The sequence below is a fragment of the Notolepis coatsorum genome, assembly GCF_963971535.1.
Source record: "Notolepis coatsorum genome assembly, chromosome: 6".
Lineage (NCBI taxonomy): Eukaryota > Metazoa > Chordata > Actinopteri > Aulopiformes > Paralepididae > Notolepis > Notolepis coatsorum.
The window spans coordinates 68,600,647-68,622,042 of NC_140170.1; the positions used below are offsets into that span (position 1 = coordinate 68,600,647).

The following is a 21,396-nucleotide window of genomic DNA, read 5'->3' on the forward strand; positions in this document are numbered from 1 at the left end:
TCTCTCTCTCTCTCTCTCTCTCTCTCTCTCTCTCTCTCTCTCTCTCTCTCTCTCTCTCTCTCTCTCTCTCTCTCTCTCTCTCTCTCTCTCTCTCTCTCTCTCTCTCTCTCTCTCTCTCTCTCTCTCTCTCTCTCTCTCTCTCTCTCACTACGCAGTACGCACGTTCCGAGACTCGTGCAGCATTATGACTTGTCATAAGTTAATTGTATATAGAAACAACTCACCAAAATTTACTTGCACAACTGATTTAAAAAAAAATAAAATCTACGAAAAGGGGGCCCCCTTCACCCCCCCTACCGCCACCCCCGCGACCATACAACTATACGTAGCACCCCTCCGCCACTGACCACGCCCCCAAATGTATCCCCTCCACCACTGACAACAGAGTTACGCCCTTGTATATCGCGGTATATTAATTTATCTTAAAATGGCTAACGTTAGCCCGTTGCTGTGCTAAAGCAAGTCTCCTCTCAGCCTCCTTAGCCAAATTGAAATGCCCAAACTATATGACAAGGTCCGTGAGCAAGTGGAGAAAAACTCAGTACAATTAAACACTATGCAACGACCACTGCAAACGTTGAGTGAATCGTCAAGTGACGTTAACGTCATTGCTACTGCTGTGACTAGCTGCTCTAGTCTACCAGTCACAAGGTATGAAGGTATAATCAAAATCCATACCGTAGCGCAAATTCATACCGTTTATACCGTCCACCCCTATATTGAGCTGTACTGTATTGTACCCATTCTGCAATCTGTTAATAACATTTTCAATCAATCAATCCTCCCCAAGTGCCCACCGTATGTTTATATTTTGTATATATAATGTACAGTCTCCTCCCCATCATATGTATATATTTTCTGTTAGGATCTCTGGGTAACAGTACTGTATATTTGCACATCGAATATGTCACAAATGTAACAGTACTATATACAGTACCTGTATGTCATGTATGTCCCTATGTCATAAATGTCATGATGTCATGTATGTTGTGTATGTCACAACAACTAAAAGAAAATGAGTTGAAAAAAATCTTTAAATAATGGCTTAAAGTCACTGTTTGAGGAAAATAATAATTTTGCCAAAGTCATCTCTTCATGACACTGGCCACCTCTGGTAAAATCGCCTACATACTTAATCGAAAAGATCATGCTGTTCCTACCCAGTTGTGAAATGATTAATACATATCATATATTCTATTATTTGGTTCAGTTTATTCTGTTTTTCCTCAACTTGAAAATATGACTTAAGCCATTATTTTAAGAAGGTGAGGATATGTGTAACTGATTTACAACCTCTGGAACATATACTTGTGGCACCAGATGGGTTAGGCACTAGATGGGTTAGGCACTAGATGGGTTAGGCACCAGATGGGTTAGGCACTAGATGGGTTAGGCACTAGATGGGTCGGACAGTTAGGCGCCAGGTGGGTTAGGCACTAGATGGGTTGGGCACCAGATGGGTTGGGCACCAGATGGGTTTTGCACCAGGCACCAGATGGGTTATTCACCAGATGGGTTATTCACCAGATGGGTTGGCCACCAGATGAGTTGGGCACCAGATGGGTTATTCACCAGATGGGTTGGCCACCAGATGAGTTGGGCACCAGATGGGTTAGGCACTATATGGGTTAGGCACCAGATGGGTTAGACACTATATGGGTTAGGCACCAGATGGGTTAGGCACTATATGGGTTAGGCACCAGATGGGTTAGGCACTATATGGGTTAGGCACCAGATGAGTTAGGCACTATATGGGTTAGGCACTATATGAGTTAGGCACTATATGGGTTAGGCACTATATGGGTTAACCACTATATGGGTTAGGCACCAGATGAGTTAGGCACTATATGGGTTAGACAGGCACTATATGGGTTAGGCACTATATGGGTTAGACACTATATGGGTTAGGCACCAGATGAGTTAGGCACTATATGGGTTAGGCACTATATGGGTTAGGCACCAGATGAGTTAGGCACCAGATGAGTTAGGCACTATATGGGTTAGGCACCAGATGAGTTAGGCACCAGATGAGTTAGACACTATATGGGTTAGGCACCAGATGAGTTAGGCACCAGATGAGTTGGGCACTATATGGGTTAGGCACTATATGGGTTAGACAGGCACTATATGGGTTAGGAACTATATGGGTTAGGCACCAGATGGGTTAGGCACCAGATGGGTTAGGCACTATATGGGTTAGGCACCAGATGAGTTAGGCACCAGATGAGTTAGACACTATATGGGTTAGGCACTATATGGGTTAGGCACTATATGGGTTAGGCACCAGATGGGTTAGGCACTATATGGGTTAGGCACCAGATGGGTTAGGCACCAGATGGGTTAGGCACTATATGGGTTAGACACCAGATGGGTTAGACAGGCACCAGATGGGTTAGGCACTATATGAGTTAGGCACCAGATGGGTTAGGCACTATATGAGTTAGACAGGCACTATATGGGTTAGGCACCAGATGGGTTAGGCACTATATGAGTTAGGCACTATATGGGTTAGACACCAGATGGGTTAGACAGGCACTATATGGGTTAGACACCAGATGGGTTAGGCACTATATGGGTTAGGCACCAGATGGGTTAGGCACTATATGAGTTAGAGACTATATGGGTTAGACAGGCAGTATATGGGTTAGGCACTATATGGGTTAGACACCAGATGGGTTAGGCACTATATGGGTTAGGCACTATATGGGTTAGGCACCAGATGGGTTAGGCACCAGATGGGTTAGACACTATATGGGTTAGGCACTATATGGGTTAGGCACTATATGGGTTAGACAGGCACTATATGAGTTAGGCACTATATGGGTTAGACAGGCAGTATATGGGTTAGGCACTATATGGGTTAGGCACTATATGAGTTAGGCACTATATGGGTTAGACAGGCAGTATATGGGTTAAGCACTATATGGGTTAGGCACCAGATGGGTTAGGCACCAGATGGGTTAGGCACTATATGAGTTAGGCACTATATGAGTTAGGCACTATATGGGTTAGACAGGCACTATATGGGTTAGGCACCAGATGGGTTAGGCACTATATGAGTTAGACACTATATGGGTTAGACACCAGATGGGTTAGACAGGCACTATATGGGTTAGACACTATATGGGTTAGGCACCAGATGGGTTAGGCACTATATGGGTTAGGCACTATATGGGTTAGACACTATATGGGTTAGGCACCAGATGAGTTAGGCACTATATGGGTTAGGCACTATATGGGTTAGGCACCAGATGAGTTAGGCACCAGATGAGTTAGGCACTATATGGGTTAGGCACCAGATGAGTTAGGCACCAGATGAGTTAGGCACTATATGGGTTAGGCACCAGATGAGTTAGGCACCAGATGAGTTGGGCACTATATGGGTTAGGCACTATATGGGTTAGACAGGCACTATATGGGTTAGGAACTATATGGGTTAGGCACCAGATGGGCTAGGCACCAGATGGGTTAGGCACTATATGGGTTAGGCACCAGATGAGTTAGGCACCAGATGAGTTAGACACTATATGGGTTAGACACTATATGGGTTAGGCACCAGATGGGTTAGGCACTATATGGGTTAGGCACCAGATGGGTTAGGCACCAGATGGGTTAGGCACTATATGGGTTAGACACCAGATGGGTTAGACAGGCACCAGATGGGTTAGTCACTATATGAGTTAGGCACCAGATGGGTTAGGCACTATATGAGTTAGACAGGCACTATATGGGTTAGGCACCAGATGGGTTAATCACTATATGAGTTAGGCACTATATGGGTTAGACACCAGTTGGGTTAGACAGGCACTATATGGGTTAGGCACCAGATGGGTTAGGCACTATATGGGTTAGGCACCAGATGGGTTAGGCACTATATGAGTTAGGCACTATATGGGTTAGACAGGCAGTATATGGGTTAGGCACTATATGGGTTAGACACCAGATGGGTTAGGCACTATATGGGTTAGGCACTATATGGGTTAGGCACCAGATGGGTTAGGCACCAGATGGGTTAGACACTATATGGGTTAGGCACTATATGGGTTAGACAGGCACTATATGAGTTAGGCACTATATGGGTTAGACACCAGATGGGTTAGACACTATATGAGTTAGGCACTATATGGGTTAGACAGGCAGTATATGGGTTAGGCACTATATGGGTTAGGCACTATATGAGTTAGGAACTATATGGGTTAGACAGGCAGTATATGGGTTAGGCACTATATGGGTTAGGCACCAGATGGGTTAGGCACCAGATGGGTTAGGCACTATATGAGTTAGGCACTATATGAGTTAGGCACTATATGAGTTAGGCACTATATGGGTTAGACAGGCACTATATGGGTTAGGCACCAGATGGGTTAGGCACTATATGAGTTAGGCACTATATGGGTTAGACACCAGATGGGTTAGACAGGCACTATATGGGTTAGACACTATATGGGTTAGGCACCAGATGGGTTAGGCACTATATGGGTTAGGCACTATATGGGTTAGACAGGCACTATATGGGTTAGGCACTATATGGGTTAGGCACCAGATGGGTTAGGCACTATATGGGTTAGGCACTATATGGGTTAGGCACTATATGGGTTAGGCACTATATGGGTTAGGCACCAGATGGGTTAGGCACCAGATGGGTTAGGCACTATATGGGTTAGACAGGCACTATATGGGTTAGGCACCAGATGAGTTGGGCACTATATGGGTTAGTCACTATATGGGTTAGACAGGCACTATATGGGTTAGGCACTATATGGGTTAGGCACCAGATGGGTTAGGCACCAGATGGGTTAGGCACTATATGGGTTAGGCACCAGATGAGTTAGGCACCAGATGAGTTAGGCACTATATGGGTTAGGCACTATATGGGTTAGACAGGCACTCTATGGGTTAGGCACTATATGGGTTAGGCACCAGATGGGTTAGACACTATATGGGTTAGGCACTATATGGGTTAGGCACTATATGGGTTAGGCACTATATGGGTTAGGCACCAGATGGGTTAGGCACTATATGGGTTAGGCACTATATGGGTTAGGCACCAGATGGGTTAGGCACTATATGGGTTAGGCACTATATGGGTTAGGCACCAGATGGGTTAGGCACTATATGAGTTAGACAGGCACTATATGGGTTAGGCACCAGATGGGTTAGGCACTATATGAGTTAGGCACTATATGGGTTAGACACCAGATGGGTTAGACAGGCACTATATGGGTTAGGCACCAGATGGGTTAGGCACTATATGAGTTAGGCACTATATGGGTTAGACAGGCAGTATATGGGTTAGGCACTATATGGGTTAGACACCAGATGGGTTAGGCACTATATGGGTTATGCACCAGATGGGTTAGGCACCAGATGGGTTAGACACTATATGGGTTAGGCACTATATGGGTTAGGCACTATATGGGTTAGACAGGCACTATATGGGTTAGGCACTATATGAGTTAGGCACTATATGGGTTAGACACCAGATGGGTTAGACAGGCACTATATGGGTTAGGCACCAGATGGGTTAGGCACTATATGAGTTAGGCACTATATGGGTTAGACAGGCAGTATATGGGTTAGGCACTATATGGGTTAGGCACCAGATGGGTTAGGCACCAGATGGGTTAGGCACTATATGGGTTAGGCACCAGATGGGTTAGGCACTATATGAGTTAGGCACTATATGAGTTAGGCACTATATGGGTTAGACAGGCACTATATGGGTTAGGCACCAGATGGGTTAGGCACTATATGAGTTAGGCACTATATGGGTTAGACACCAGATGGGTTAGACAGGCACTATATGGGTTAGACACCAGATGGGTTAGGCACTATATGGGTTAGACACCAGATGGGTTAGGCACTATATGGGTTAGGCACTATATGGGTTAGGCACCAGATGGGTTAGACAGGCACTATATGGGTTAGACAGACACTATATGGGTTAGGCACTAATATGGGTTAGGCACCAGATGGGTTAGGCACTAGATGGGTTAGGCACTATATGGGTTAGGCACTATATGGGTTAGATACTATATGGGTTGGGCACCAGATGGGTTAGGGCGGCACCAGATGGGTTGGGCACCTCAGAGCTCTATAGCCATAGTGGCAAATTGGCATATCTAAAATACCGGCTCTGTGTCTTCAGGTAAGAAGATTTTCAAAATGGCAGAGCTCGAGAAAATGGACACTGTGAGTAGCTGGGGTGGTTTGTGTTGATTGAATTGTCTAATGATTTCATTTACATTTTACATTTCGTCATTTAGCTGACACTTTTACCCAAAGCGACTTACAAGTCAGCAGGAAGGGTACAACTCTGGCAAGGGTAAGTAGCAGTGTTCGTCAAACAGTGTCAAACTTGAGGTTTAGGGGGGGGCGCAGGGGACATGTCCCTTCAATATTGAGAAGAGGTAAATTTGTCCCCCTCAAAAAATATAGCTAATATGAAAGACAACCCCCTCCCCAAAAGAGGTACAAAATATAGGGGTTAAACTTCCGGTTTAGCGTTAGAATGGAGTAGGGCTGGGCGATATGACGATATTATATAAATATCGGGTACAGTTAATTAACGATACACTTTTTAAACGTATCGTGGATATCGTGATGTTTTGCCCAAGAGGCTTGTGTTGCGTCAATCTGGTCCACACGTTGACACTTTTGAACAGCGCCGCCCCACACACACACTACTGCATCAAAAGTTACTACTTATGATAACAAAGGCATTCGTTTTGTGACATTAACGTTATATAGTTACACTTTCAATAACATCAGCGTATTTACATAGCAACGACCGAGGTCGACCTAGATATAGCAAGCATTAGCCGTTCATATCTCAGCCCGTGCTGACTCTGTTGTGCCCATTCTGCGGTCTGTTAATAACGTTTTCAATCAGACAGATGTATGGAAATGCTTTTATTATAACATCCGTTGCAGTAAAATCATTATGCCTCCAGTCGTTTAGTCATTCTGCAGAGCTAAAAGGTAAAAGTCGGCCGCGGCGAGCTACCGCTGCCATTGTTGTTTTCATTGAGCTCTCCAATAGCGGAAGTAAAAAATTAATACGCGCTTGCCGATTGGTGCTAAGAACAGCAGGGCGGGTGCAAGCGATGTGACGTAATTGGCAGACGCGACTGTCAATCAAAATGATTCTGTTTGCCGACTGAATGAATATAAACGTTATTAACAGATTGCAGCATAGGTACAATACAGTACAGCTCAATACAACAACAGTCAACAGTGGACTGGAGGATGCAGACCAGAGAAAGACTTTCGTCTTGTTTACATCAGGGTCCCCCATTTTCAATTCATCATATTTCGTATCTAAATCATATAATATCTCATTGCTAAATATATGCAATATATAATCTAATAATCCAATAATCTAAATCTAATATATAATATAAAAATGCTAAATGCATGGGTATTTTATTTTGTCTTTAATGTTAGCTTGCAAACTCAAATACTGTCTTGGTAAGCCTCATAATGAATTGTTTGGGGGAAAAAAAGAAAAACATCGTGATGCGTATCGTGTATCGCCGAAAGGTCAGAAAATATCGTGATATCATATTTAGGCCATATCGCCCAGCCCTAGAATGGAGTAGGTCGCATGTGACACAGCTGCTCACTCGTTATTTTTTTTTTCGTTTTAAAAACATATTTATAAACCATTAATGCGTTTAAAACTTGACGCATATATCAACTGAGACTATCAACTAACTATATTGACCAAAATAATCGAGATGAAACCAAAGAAAGGCACAACGAGTCCAAAAACAGTCGTAGAGGTCCCGCCGCAGGAATCAGGATTCGTACGGCTGACAGCAGAAAATATAGACTCGACAGTGGCCGCTTCAAGTTCAACCCCATCAAACACCTCCGCAGACACCGAACATATCATCCGGAAAATGGAGGAAATGGGGAAGACAATAACTAGCATAATAACTCAAAAAGTAGATGCTATTAAAGAATCTATTGAAAGCAAAATTGATGCGCTGAGAGCGGACGCCGACGCACAGATTAAACGCACCGAGGCTCTGGAAAAAGTAATGGAAGCCCACGAAAACAATTTCGCTCGCATCTACAATGAAGTAGAGGTTAACAACGTTAACCTAACTGCTGAGATGAAGGGAAACTACAAAGAAATCAATACGGAGCTCAGCGAAATAACGTTGGAGCTTAAGCGAATCAATGAAGAACAGAAAGCCAAAATATTCGAGATGGAATATCAAAAACGCAAGCTGAATATTCGTATTGTCGGTCTGGACGAATCAGTGAGATGTGCAAACCCTGAAGAGTTTGCCACAGAATTACAGAAAATCTTGGGAACAGAGATCCTTCCTAAAATACCAGAGGTGGAACAGTGCTTCAGATTGGGGACCCGCTCCATTGGCAATAACGCTAAGCCCAGAGTGATATTGGTTATACTGCGCCAAGTCAGAATAAAAGAAATGATTATTCGTGAAACTCGCAGGATGAAAGGCAATCTGAAATACATGGAGGTACCAATACACTGCTTTGAAGATTATTGTCGTGATGTAGTGGAACTGCGTGCCAAGTTCAAGACGGTGATGTCTCAACTATACCTGGAGAAATACAGACCCCTACTAATATACCCTGCAATACTTTGCATTGTCGATAAACAAGGAGCAAGGGTTCTCCTCAACTCGCCTGAAGATGCAGCCAAATTCTTGTCTGCACAACACGCAGAATAGTGTATAAATGGCCTTTTAATCTCAGTTATGCAAGGTCACCATATAGTACAATCTTTAATAACCGAGGATTTGGGACAGAGAGACCTACGTGCTCAGAGTTTTTGAATGCTTTCCCCGACGGGTTTATATTATTGCGGTCATATTGGATTCAAGATTGGAACACTCCAGAACATACTGGAACATTCAAACAATGTAAAAATGACATATTGGAATAATCTAGAACATCGAAACATTCTTTGATATATGGAACATTCTGGAATATCGCAATACGTGGTCATTCACTCTACCAGAAGCCCCTCGGGGGAATAATCAACAGCTATCTAGATGCAGAACCACAGAGCCATCATAGCCGGCCGGCAGAAAGATCACTCTACACAACGATCATCGCCCACCCCGGTCAGGGGAAATGCTGCTTATACGTATTTAAAAACTGTTTTTTATTAATGGGAAATAATTCCACTACTTCTCCAATTTATACTTTAGATGTTTAAGCATAGCAATGCTCTTTTAAGATCTAAGTTAATGTTCTCTTCCTTTTACTTGTTTTTTTCTTTTTCATCCGCTCTCTCTGATTTATTGAGGCTCTCTCTTCAGTTCAATACCTTCATATTATTCATGGGTTACTATAAATTACACAAGTTCATATAAAATGTAAGTGATTAGGGCATGACAATTGAAGCTTATTTTTGGTCTTTATTTTTAGTTTTATCTCATTTAAATTTTTATTTATTTATTTTTTACGGGAAAGTGGCCAAGCCACAGTCGACATTCTACTTATGGTAGAATTTAGAGTGTTAGATCTTATGGTATACATAGGAATGTTAAGGATAATTGGATCATTCTGGGATATCCGGTGGTGCAAGGGAGGGAGTCATACGCAAAGGTTGTGTTCATGGAACACAATCCTGTACGACTCTCGGTGGGAGGGAAGGGTAGGGGATTTTTATTTGTATATATGTATGTTTTTAAGCTCGGCTCTCAACGGGACCTCACTAGTGGGATGTATATCTATTATTGCCTCGCACTCTAGAAGCATTACCAAAAATTACAATGCAACATGTATAGACTATGGCTAGTTTGAATATAATGATATGGAACACCGGGGGAATAAATAACCAACTCAAACGCAAAAGCGTGCTCACACTGATGAAAAAAGAACATGTGGACATTGCTCTGCTAAGCGAAACGCACATTCTAGGGAAAGACATAGATAAATTAGCGGACAACATATACCATAATATCAGTCACTCCTCTATTGGTACGAGAACTCGGGGTGTAGCAATAGTCGTTAAACGTAAGTTGAATATTGTACTAAAGGGAGTATGGTCTGATGTAGAAGGTCGGATAACTATAGCTAAGATTGAACATAAGAACAGGAAAATAGCGTTGATAGCGGTATACGCCCCAAATTTGTACGAAGAAGATTTCTTCACTACACTAACCAATGCAATGTTAGACATTCCCGATTACTCATTTATAATAGGAGCGGATTTTAATGCCATCTGGAACCCAAGGATGGACAAATCTTACCTCGCCTTTTCCAGCGAACAAAAGAATTCATCGAAGGCATTAAAGGATTGGTCGAAGATTACAGGTGTAAATGACTTATGGCGGTTACTTAATCCCACGACCCGAAAGTACTCTTGTCGATCTGCGAGACATAATACACTATCCAGAATAGATTATGTCTTTGCATCACAGAGACTATTTGATAATTATGAAGTGGAAATGATACCCAACGCACTATCAGATCACTGTTATTTACTCCTTAAAGGTACATTTGGTATACTATCCTCCCGAGCCCCAAGATGGCGATTTAACTCGTTGCTGCTTAATAACAAGGAATTCATTACACAACTCAAAGAAGCTCTTATAGTATTCCAACGGGAGAATGCAAACTCGGTGCAAGACCCCAGAATAATATGGATGTCGGTAAAGGGAATGATCAAAGACTTCACGGATAGCTTTTCCTCCAAAATGCGCAAGAATCAATGCACAAAACTGGCTGAGCTGGAAACGTTTTACTCAACGTTATTTAATTCTCTGAAATACAACAACTCAACTCGACTAGAAAATCAAGTTAACGTACTAAAAATAGAGATCAATGCCATATACAGACAACAATCGGAAATACAAATACGCAGCACAAGACAACAGCAGTACTCCCATGGTTCCAAACCCAGCCACCTATTAGCCATGCGATTAAGAATTAATGCAACATTTGCAGATATAACTACCATTAGAGCACAACAAGTACTTGTAACAGATCCTGTAAAAATAAACGATACATTCAAAGTATTCTACTCCGACTTATATAAATCAGAAATGACCTTCGATCAAAACAAAATGGACACATTTCTTAATCAAATTATTCTCCCTAAACTTTCAGAGGATGACGCTAAACAGTTAGAAACACTGATCACACTAGAGGAACTCAAGCAGGCCATAACCGCAATGAAAAGTGGTAAGGCTCCTGGAAGAGACGGTTTCCCATCAGAAATGTACCTTTCTTGTTGGGACATAATTGGCCCCTTATTACTAAATATGATCTTATACTCAGTCAAGGAGGGGAACTTCCATAAGAATGACAATATTGCACTCATAACAGTCCTCCTTAAAAAAGACAAAGACCCCAACGAGTGCGGTAGTTATAGACCTTTAAGCCTCCTCGGAACAGATATCAAACTGTACTCTAAGGTATTAGCCATCAGATTACAAAAGCATATGACGTCTTTAGTTCACCCGGACCAAACTGGCTTCATAGGAGGCCGCCTGATCACTGAGAACATAAGACGTATACTGCACGTACTTGATGCCGACAAGGAGGACACCATACCTAAGGCGATGCTGTCCCTGGATGCTATGAAGGCCTTTGACAGGCTGGAATGGTCGTATCTGTGGGCAGTGCTAGAAAGGATGGGGTTAGGAAAAGGATTCATCGATATGATTAAAGTATTATACAAAGACCCATCGGCCATGATTACAACAGGCACAATCATCTCCCAAATATTTCCGGTATCACGCTCTGCCAGACAGGGTTGTCCTCTTAGTCCCGGACTGTTCAATCTATCATTAGAGCCTTTAGCACAATATATAAGACAATCCCAATCCATAGAACCAATCGTAATCAAGGGCACACAACAAAAAATTTGTTTATATGCGGACGATGTAATATTGTTCATGCAAAACCCCAACACCACATTGCCTCATCTGCTCAAGTTGATTGAGGACTTTGGTGATTTATCGGGATTTAAGATAAATTGGCCGAAGTCGGCTTTCCTTCCACTTAACACCCCTGCAAAAAAAGATACAACCCTCCCAGGACAGATACCGATGGTAAAACATTTCAGATGCTTGGGAGTGGAAATATTCCCTACCATAAGACAAACGGTGAAGCACAACTACACAAAAATCCAAAACAAAATCAAAGACGACCTTGATAGATGGGCAAAACTTAAAAACACAGTACAAGCACGGATATCAATAGTTAAGATGGATGTACTACCTAAAATCAACTTCTTCAGTTCAATGCTACCGTTACCCCCTCCAGAGGGTTACTGGAAAAGATTACACTCCTCCACATACAAATTTATTTGGAATAACAAACCACCACGTATAAAAAGATCCACCGCACAGAGAAATAAAGCAGATGGTGGCATGGCATTTCCAGATTTTTTCCTATATTTTAAGGCGTACACATTAAGTCCATTGACAACATGGTTTGACTCCCAAGCATTAGCATCCTGGAGAAAAATAGAAGAAAACATAGTAGCCCCACATAGACTGAAGGACATAGCATACACTAAACTACCAATCAAGCACTGTAAACGAAAATTTGGCCCCATAATTACTCATGCAATCCGGATATGGCGTGAATCACAAAAAAATAATCCTAACCCACAAAAATGGCACAATCATACTCCCTTATTCAATAACAATGCACTCTTAATTGGAAAACGACCTATAAGATTCCCTATATGGGAAGAGCAAGGCATACACTCATTAGGGGATGTTTTTAACAAACAGGGTTTTTGTAGTGATAAAGAAATACGCAAAAAATTTAATCTCACCAAGTCCACATGGCTTTTTCACAAACAGTTAGAGCTATGTTTGAAGTCTCACGGTGTTCCATTAGACAGACCAATTGAACACCACAGATACCACAAATTCTTCTACGCAAGAGAGACATCGAGAGGTTTTGTTTCAGAATTTTATCATCAATTACTAACGTCCTCGTATGAAACCCTCCAACTTGACTCTGTCTGGAGGAGGGATATACCAGACCTGGAAAATGACTTTGATTGGCAAGGAGCCTGGGCAAATGTCCGACTTACATCAAGGAATCCGGATCATCAACAAATCAATCTTAACTATATTCACAGGACATACTTGACTCCTATAAGACTGTGCCGAATGGGGCTTAAACAAGATTCCAAATGCACCCAATGTGCAAATGGGGACGAAGGGACATTTATGCACATGTATTGGGACTGCTCACCACTTAAGGCATTCTGGAAAGATGTGACCCAACAAATATCAAAACTCGTATCTTGGAATATACCTGTACACCCCTCGGTATTACTATTGAATGATGTTTTTGAGTTTGCAGTGAATCCACAGCTAAAGAGATTGGTTTTATCGGGTATCACAGTAGCCAAAAAGCTGATCGCATCACGCTGGTTTCAACCGGAAAAAATGTGCCGTAAAGTTTGGTTTCTTACATATCTCGATGTAATTTACCATGAAATATCTACAGCAAGAATTCTGGGTCTCAATGAATCCAAAATGTCAATGAGGTTAGAAGTGGTGGAGAGAATAAAAGCTAGCTTATAATGGTAGTGTCTGGTTAGGTGCGAGGGATAGTGGAGGTACTTCTCAAGGTGGGGTCCGGGAGGGGGGGGTTCGAGCTGAGCATATGTGTGTAGGTTTTTTTAGATAACAGGTATTAGGGGTATATCTTATATAAGACAACTAACTAAAATGTGATCTCATTGGATGTGCCCTGACAATTAATGCTTGTATATCTTATCGTGTGTTGTCATGTTTGTTTATATGTTTGTTTAAAAAATAATAAAAAAATTAAATACAAAAAAATATAGGGGTTAAATTAAAACATTTCCATATCCTTGGGTGGTGTTAGTGGTTAACACTGTCGCCTCACACCTAGAACCCCCACAATGGTGGAACGATATTCCCACCACAGTTAGGACAGTCGAATCCCGACCAATCTTTCGCCCGTCGACTAAAGACACACTTCTTCAATCAATATCTTAAATGAAAAAAAAGAATAATAATAACTTCTTACTGTCATGCACTCTTCCTAATATACTAACATAGGCCTACACTACACTCAACACTGTAGCACTCAAGTCTGAACACTTTGATGAACATTGTTACATAGAGTTGTACCCTTCCTACTGACTTGTCGTACAAAACTTGTAAGTCACCTTGGATAAAAGCGTCAGCTAAATTACAAAATGTTAAAATGTAAATGTAGAAGGTTGGAGACCAGGTTGCCGTGTTGCCAGGTACACAGGTGGGGTATCTCCCGTGTGGAGTTGCATGTTCTCCCTGTGCTCACAAGGGTTTCCCCTCCCAATAAGATGAACCCAATGGAAAAACATGCAGAACAGATCGCTAACGCTGTCGCTGACGAAGACGGCCAGGAGCACTTGGATTGGCCCCCGGGCTCGGCCCCACGCCGCAGCCCATGTCTGCTCCCGGCTGCCCTTGGAGGGACGGGTGACGGGATGGGAAAAGTGCAGACATTTCATCTGCGACTCAGTGCATGTGTGTGTGTGTGTGTTCCTGTGGGTCGCCCATCTCGCATGCGTGTATGTTAATCTGCATGACAATTAAAGACTTCAATTAAAGACAAATCTTCTATAATATGTCCTAGGGCTGGGCGATATAACGATAACGATAAATATCGCGATATATTTTAATAATCGATATCGAATATCGAAATAAAAAAAAAATAAAAAAATCGTTTTCTTTTTTTTTTATTATTATTTTTATTATTATTTTTTTACCTGCAACAGGGCAGTTTTAAAACCAGAGACAGTGGACAGACTTGTCTTTCTTGCCTGCAACTTAAAGTAATGGCTTTGCTTGTCCAAATGACAATACTGACCAAATTCAGATTTCTTTTTCTCTTGTCCATTTATTTTGTTTGCTTTCTAATTTAAAATACATTTTGAAACCGTCTGTACACAGTAGGCTATGTGTGCTAGCAGAACTAGACTCCAGTCACGAGTCACATTGCACATGTGCGGTGGTTTGTCCACCAAAAAAGCGCCAAAAGATCGAAAATAAACTAGCAGAGCCAGAACTGTTCAACTCCTCTGGAGCCACAGCCAGCAGAGAAGCCGGTTTACTTTAGCTTTTAAACCAGCTGCAGCCTGAGAACTGGAGTGTGAGGGGATGTAACACTAAAGATGGCGGCAAACACAAAGAATTGCTGCAAAATAAACATACATCTGTTGTAAACATTTTTTTTTTTTTTTTTTTTATACTTATAACAATTCGATAATTATCGATATCGAGAAATAAAATAAAATTATCATATCGTTATCGCGATATGATTTTTTTCCATATCGCCCAGCCCTAATATGTCCCCTTTAAAATGGATGAATTCATTAATTCACTGGGGCAGTTTGTTCATTGTTTGCAATCCAGCCCAAATTGCCTTTTCTTTTTTTTTTTTTTATCTTTTTCCCCCTCCATTTTCCTCCGATTTTTCTCCCATCCCAATGTTAGTCGTATGCCAATTCCCAATCCCCTTCCTGGTCGCTGCGCACTTACCCCCCACAGTCAGATCATCTGGGAGAGTGGAGGCTATCACGTGCTTCCTCCGACACACGTCCAGCCAATCAACCGCTTCTTTTCACCTGGCAGCGCGGATCCTCCCTGAGAGGGCGTAGCGTGTGGAAGGATCACACTATCCCACTCAGGTCCTATCCGCGCTTAGCAGGCGCCCCGACCGAACTGTAGGAGTCGCTGTTTACAACGACCCGGACCCACCCCGCCAGCTTCTCCCACCCTCTAATACAGCCAATTGTATTGGTGTGAACGGCCAGCCAAGCTGGTGACAACCCCGGAGCTGTGAGCTGGATTCGAACAGGCGAATCCAACTCACAGCTCCGGGGTTGGTGACGAACGCAATCTCCGCTACGCCACCTAACCGCCCTCCAAATTGCCTTTCTTAAAGGAAAACGCCAACATTTTGGGAAATTAGCTTATTTAACATCTTCCCTGGAGTTAGACAAGAAGATACATACCTTTTTTGTCTCTGTGCGTGCATTTAGCTTTGGGAACAGACGCTCCGTTAGCATAGCTTAGCTTCATCACTGGAAGTGAGTAGGGGCCGGAGCCCGACGTTCCCTTACTGTGTATAGTTTGATTGATTGATTGAAAAGTTTATTAACAGATTGCAGAATACACTCCAAATACAACTCCAAAACGTTCATGTAAACATGTTGTGTGACCTGTGTATTCACCACGTGGAGAAATAAAAAATAATTGAATTAGACAATTACGTTTTATAAGCAAATATACTTGCCCAACCACTACTGTATGAGCGCAGCCAGTGATTTCAACGTGACGGCGTGTTTGTTTACATTCTCATTCATTCAAAAGATCCGAACCGATTGAAGTTTATAGATACCATGACTTGAAATCCTCTTACCTTGACGATTAAAAGCCTCCCCAATTTAGAAAACAGTAATCCAATGGCTGGTATTGAGATAATATACTACTAACGCTCGGAGCTAACCAGCAACCGGACAATCAAGCAGATAACGAGAGCAATGACTTCCTTTCTGGGGGGTTTCAAAATAAAAGAGCGACGTCTATAGCAGCGGAAAACGTTTATTTTGTACATTATCTAACGTTAACACGAACCTAAACTAACTTTATACTTTGTTCATACTAATACACATTGGCCGTATTAGGGGGTGGGAAACTGATGGGTGGGGATCAGGCGTTGTGGACAGCGACTCCTACAGGTCGGTTGGTGCGCCTGCGCAGTAGAATCAGGAAGTGTCGGGGGCAGCGTGAGCCTCCCACGCGTTACTCCTCGCCACTGAGAGATCGAGCTGCGCAGGTGAAAAGATGCGACTGCTGTTACCTCAAGTACCGGAGGGGACTTGTGCTATGTATGACTTAGTCCACATTGCAGCCGGCTTGTGGGAGGCAAGAAACAGCGTTCGTGACAGGGGAGGGTTGAATTGGATGATACGAAATTGGGATGGGAGAAAAATATAGAAAATGGGAGAAAAAGTGGATCAAAAAAAAATTGTAGAAAAAATTATAATAAATCAGACAGTTAATCAGACACCAAAAGCAGCAAAAGTGTAAGGGCCCCACGCCGCAGCCCATGTCTGCTCCCGGCTGCCCTTGGGGGGAAGGATGACGGGATGGGTCAGAGAGACCTGTGTGTCGCCCATCTTGCATGTGTGTGTCTTAATCTGCATGGCAAATAAAGACTTCTTCTTACCTGTAACTATATATTATTAACCAACAATTTCACACACCCCTACAGGACCGTACCATCTCAACCTTGTGTTCAGTCGGTAACAGAAACTCTGATAAAAGGGACATAATGTAAATTCCATGTGAGAAGATCATGGAAGACATCCTGTGTGTTGGCAGAACTTTTATGTCATCTTGAAACATTGCCTTTCTCTTCCTCCCCTCACGGACGGCGTAGACTCCAGACGACAGTTCGCATCATCAAATGCCCCACGGGCATCCCACTGGGGTATGTACAGTATCCAGGGGTGTAAAGTACTTTGTTACAATACTTAAGTACTGTTTTTGGGGATTTGTACTTTACTCTAGTATTATTAGGTTTGTATTACTTGTACTTTTACTCAATTACATTTCAGAGAAAAAATATATACTTTTTACTCCTTACATTTATATAGTCAAGTCAGACCGCGCTCACAAGTTCTCACACTGGGTGCTGTAATCCCATAAAGTTCAGTATATCAAAAAGCAGGGTAGCCGGACCAGCACTGACAGGTTCAATGTTTTTTAATGGCAGCCTGAATAAATAGCAGACATGTTTCAGACACACGTCCAGGCTAGCCATATCACTGAAGAAGGACATTGTCCGAAACATGTCTGCTATTTATTCAGGCTGCCATTAAAAAACATTGAACCTGTGCGTGCTGGTCCGGCTACCCTGCTTTTTGATATACTCCTTACATTTAAAATGCAGACCTACAAAGTGCAAATCTCGCAGGTCCAACTATTTTAATTAGTATACTTGTTTCTCTGGCTGAACTAGCGTTAATGTTATTAATCATGCGGCCGCACTTTATTTCAAATCCCCATCAATGGAAAATGAACCCGCTCATACCCATGCTGATTGGTCCTTGTGCAAGACTAGAAAGCTGGGATCTTTGATTAAACACCTGCTATCAGAAGAATAGACAGAGTGACAAGCTACAGAGGATGGTCACAAACGATAGTACGAGTGATGAAGAGGACGAAACGGAACATTTCATTGCCCCGAAATAAAAAAAGGTTTACTTTTACTTTTTTAGTACTTAAGTACATTTAAAAGTAGAAACTTTTTTACTTTTAATCAAGTGTGTTTTTAGCCAGATACTCTGACTTTTACTTAAGTAAGATTTCGAGTATGACCAGGCATCGTATGGTCATAGGCCTGATTTTATGTTTTGTTAATAATAAATTGGTATGTACCAAATCCCCCAAACGACAATGTCTGATTAGCTATTTGCTAAGCTATCCTGGTGTGGTTATTTTCATGCTGACAAGTTGACGTCACACAGCCAGACACGTTACAACGTATAGCAGGGACATGATGGGACGTCCGTGTGAGACGACCGTGTGTGTTGGCAGAACTCGGCACAGTCTGTATGGTGTTGATAAGGGACGTAATGACATCACTGTCCTTCAGCACCCAGGGCTACGTTCAGACACCACGGCGGTGATTCACCAGCCACGACCGATTTTCAACCAAGTAATGGGGCTGTCGTATGGCAAGGTAAGACATTTATGAGATGAGGCTTTTGTGTGGGAAGGGGGGGGGGGGGGGGGGGGGTAGGACTACCCAGGGGGGGGGAGATGCCAGAGTAGAGTTGAGTTGAGTTGGGTAGGTAGAGTAAAGTAGAGTTGAGTTGAGTTGGGTAGGTAGAGTAAAGTAGAGCAGAGTAGTACGGTAAGATAGGGTAGAGTAGAGTAGAGTTAAATTAACTTAAGTTTGGACTACCCAGGGGCTCAATGTGGGCAGGGCCCTCTAAAAGCCTGGAATGAAAAGTCTGTTTTTGTCGTACACCAGTTAGGGTACCTTATGTATACTGCACCTGTGTATACTTTACCGTACTTACTCATAGTATATATTCAGATTCTAAGTGTTTATCGCCCATATTTATTGTAACGTATAATATACCATACTTTTCGCACTATAAGCCGCACCTGACTGGACTATAAGCCGCATGTGTTTTAATGTTTAATTACCATATGTAAGGAGTGGAGACTGCGGCTTAATTTGACTCAACACGGGAAACCTCACCCGGCCCGGACACGGAAAGGATTGACAGATTGATTGCTCTTTCTCGATTCTGTGGGTGGTGGTGCATGGCCGTTCTTATATTGAGCTTTAAGTTCCCAGCTCTACAGAGAATGACTCCCATTGGGACACAATACTGTCGGACAAATAACAAGAATTAACTCATTTGTATTAAGTTTAGCAAATAAGGGAACAGATAAATAACATTTCACTGCAGTAAAAAAAGCAATATTTCGATTTTCGTCCACATATAAGCCGCACCGTTATATAAGCCGCAGGGTCGAAAAATGGGGGAAAAAGCCGCGGCTTATAGTCCGAAAAGTACGGTAACTGATGGGTAGGGATGCTCGATATTGGCTTTTTTACCGATATACCGATATTGTCCAACTCTTAATTTCCGATACCGATATCAACCGATACCGATATATGCAGGGTTTCCCCCCCCAAAAAACGGAATAATTTCAGGTAATTAACATTACATATCTCTTGTTGTGGAATGAACACAACATTATGCATACTTTTGACAATAAATAAAATCAGAATTTGTTCTTACTTGCTTGCCTGGGTAAATAACGGTTATAGAAATGTTTTTTTTTTTTTTTTTTTATCTTTTTTTGAAAACCGATACCAATATTTTCTGATATCACATTTTAATGCCAATATCGGCTGATAATATCGGTAGGCCGATAATATCGGACATCCCTACTGATAGGGCATACAGACCCTCATCTGCACCTTTGATTACACTTGCTCATATTCTTAATTATATTGTTTACACTGCTTATTTCTATCTTTACTATAGTTTTATTGCCTATATTTATGTCTTATACTATTACCATGCCCATACCTGTATCTGTACCTCCCCTCCCCCATGCTGCTATGAAGCCGGAATTTCCCCAAGGGGACCAATAAAGGAATATCTTATCTCATCTTAATATGAATGAATGATCATTGCATTTATATAGCACTTTTCTAGACACTGAATGCACTTTACAATGTAGGGTGGAAATTGCCTTCTACACCACCACTGTGTAGCACCAAACTCTGGGGAAGGCCTGCCTATCGACCCTGTGCCCCCTTCTGGAACGTAAATTGGCAGCCGTCACCCCCATTCTAAAGAAGCCGGGCCTGGACCCGAGGACCTCAACAACTACCGCCGCATCTCTAGTCTACAGTTTCTCAGCAAAATCATAGAAAAATCAGCTGCCTCACAAATACAGACCCATATGAACAACAATAACCTTTTTGAACACCTTCAATCTGGTTTCCGGACTAAACGCAGCACCGAAACCACTCTGATCAAAGTAACCAACGACCTTATCATAGCCGCAGACTCTGGGCACATTAACATTGTTATCCTGCTTGACCTCTCTGCTGCTTTCGACACAGTCTCCCACTGCATCTTGGGTAACCAGTCTGGAACAGTCCCTTGGTGTCACCGGCATGTCACTCCGGGGGTGTCGCTCCTACCTGGCCGACCAGAAACAGTATGTGACCCTCGGGAGGTGCTGAGTTCATCCCTGCCTAGTCAAACAAGGTGTGGCTGCTCTGTCCTAGGCCCCTTACTCTTTATCATGTACATGCTCCCCCTTGATTAAATCATTCGTTGCCATGCACAAAACTTCCTCTTCTATGCTGATGACATGCAACTCTGCATGCACTCCTAACCCTCTGTTCGTCTCCCACCCCCTTCACTGCTCAACTGCTAAAGTCCTGGATGTATAACAACTTTCTCAAACTGAATAATAATAAAAGCTGAGGTCCTGCTTGTGGCTCCCAAGTCCATTCTCCACTTGAACAACCTGAAAGTAGGCACTTCCGGCTGACTTCCGGTTGCGAATGGTACTTCCTGTCCCATCCAAATACATTGTTTTTAGCTACTTTTCTCCCGTTATTTAAACAACTTTGTCGTCACAGAGAGGCAATGAAACGTTTGTATTATTATAGTATAGAATGTATTTAATAAGCAAACGTTTGTCAGCAGGGTTTTTGGGCTGTATTTCATGTAAAAACGTTTACTGTTAGTTTACTTGCTCACGCTAATTAAGGCTAATGCTGGCTAACAGAAGCTAGCGCAAGAAACGATCTTTGCCGATGCATTCCATTCTAAACGTAACGTTAGTTGTTCAAAACATTACCTGTCTA

The 21,396-nt window shown here is 42.4% G+C and overlaps 1 protein-coding gene across 7 annotated transcripts in view; it reads left to right on the forward strand.

The window, feature by feature from the left end:
• The window catches only part of LOC311230338 (uncharacterized protein), a 260,057-nt gene that overhangs the window by 2,471 nt on the left and 236,190 nt on the right, over positions 1 to 21,396 (forward strand). For 3 of the 7 annotated variants that reach the window (XM_084316589.1, XM_084316588.1, XM_084316591.1), the window contains exons 2-4: positions 6,149 to 6,192; positions 17,422 to 17,472; positions 18,640 to 18,726. In XM_084316589.1, the coding sequence (XP_084172715.1) occupies positions 6,166 to 6,192; positions 17,422 to 17,472; positions 18,640 to 18,726 (165 nt within the window). In that variant the 5' untranslated portion in view covers positions 6,149 to 6,165. Of the gene's footprint in view, positions 1 to 6,148; positions 6,193 to 17,421; positions 17,473 to 18,639; positions 18,727 to 20,733; positions 20,789 to 21,396 lie in introns of those variants that run through there. The other 4 variants (XM_084316592.1, XM_084316590.1, XM_084316593.1 and 1 more) reach the window with 4 other exon arrangements.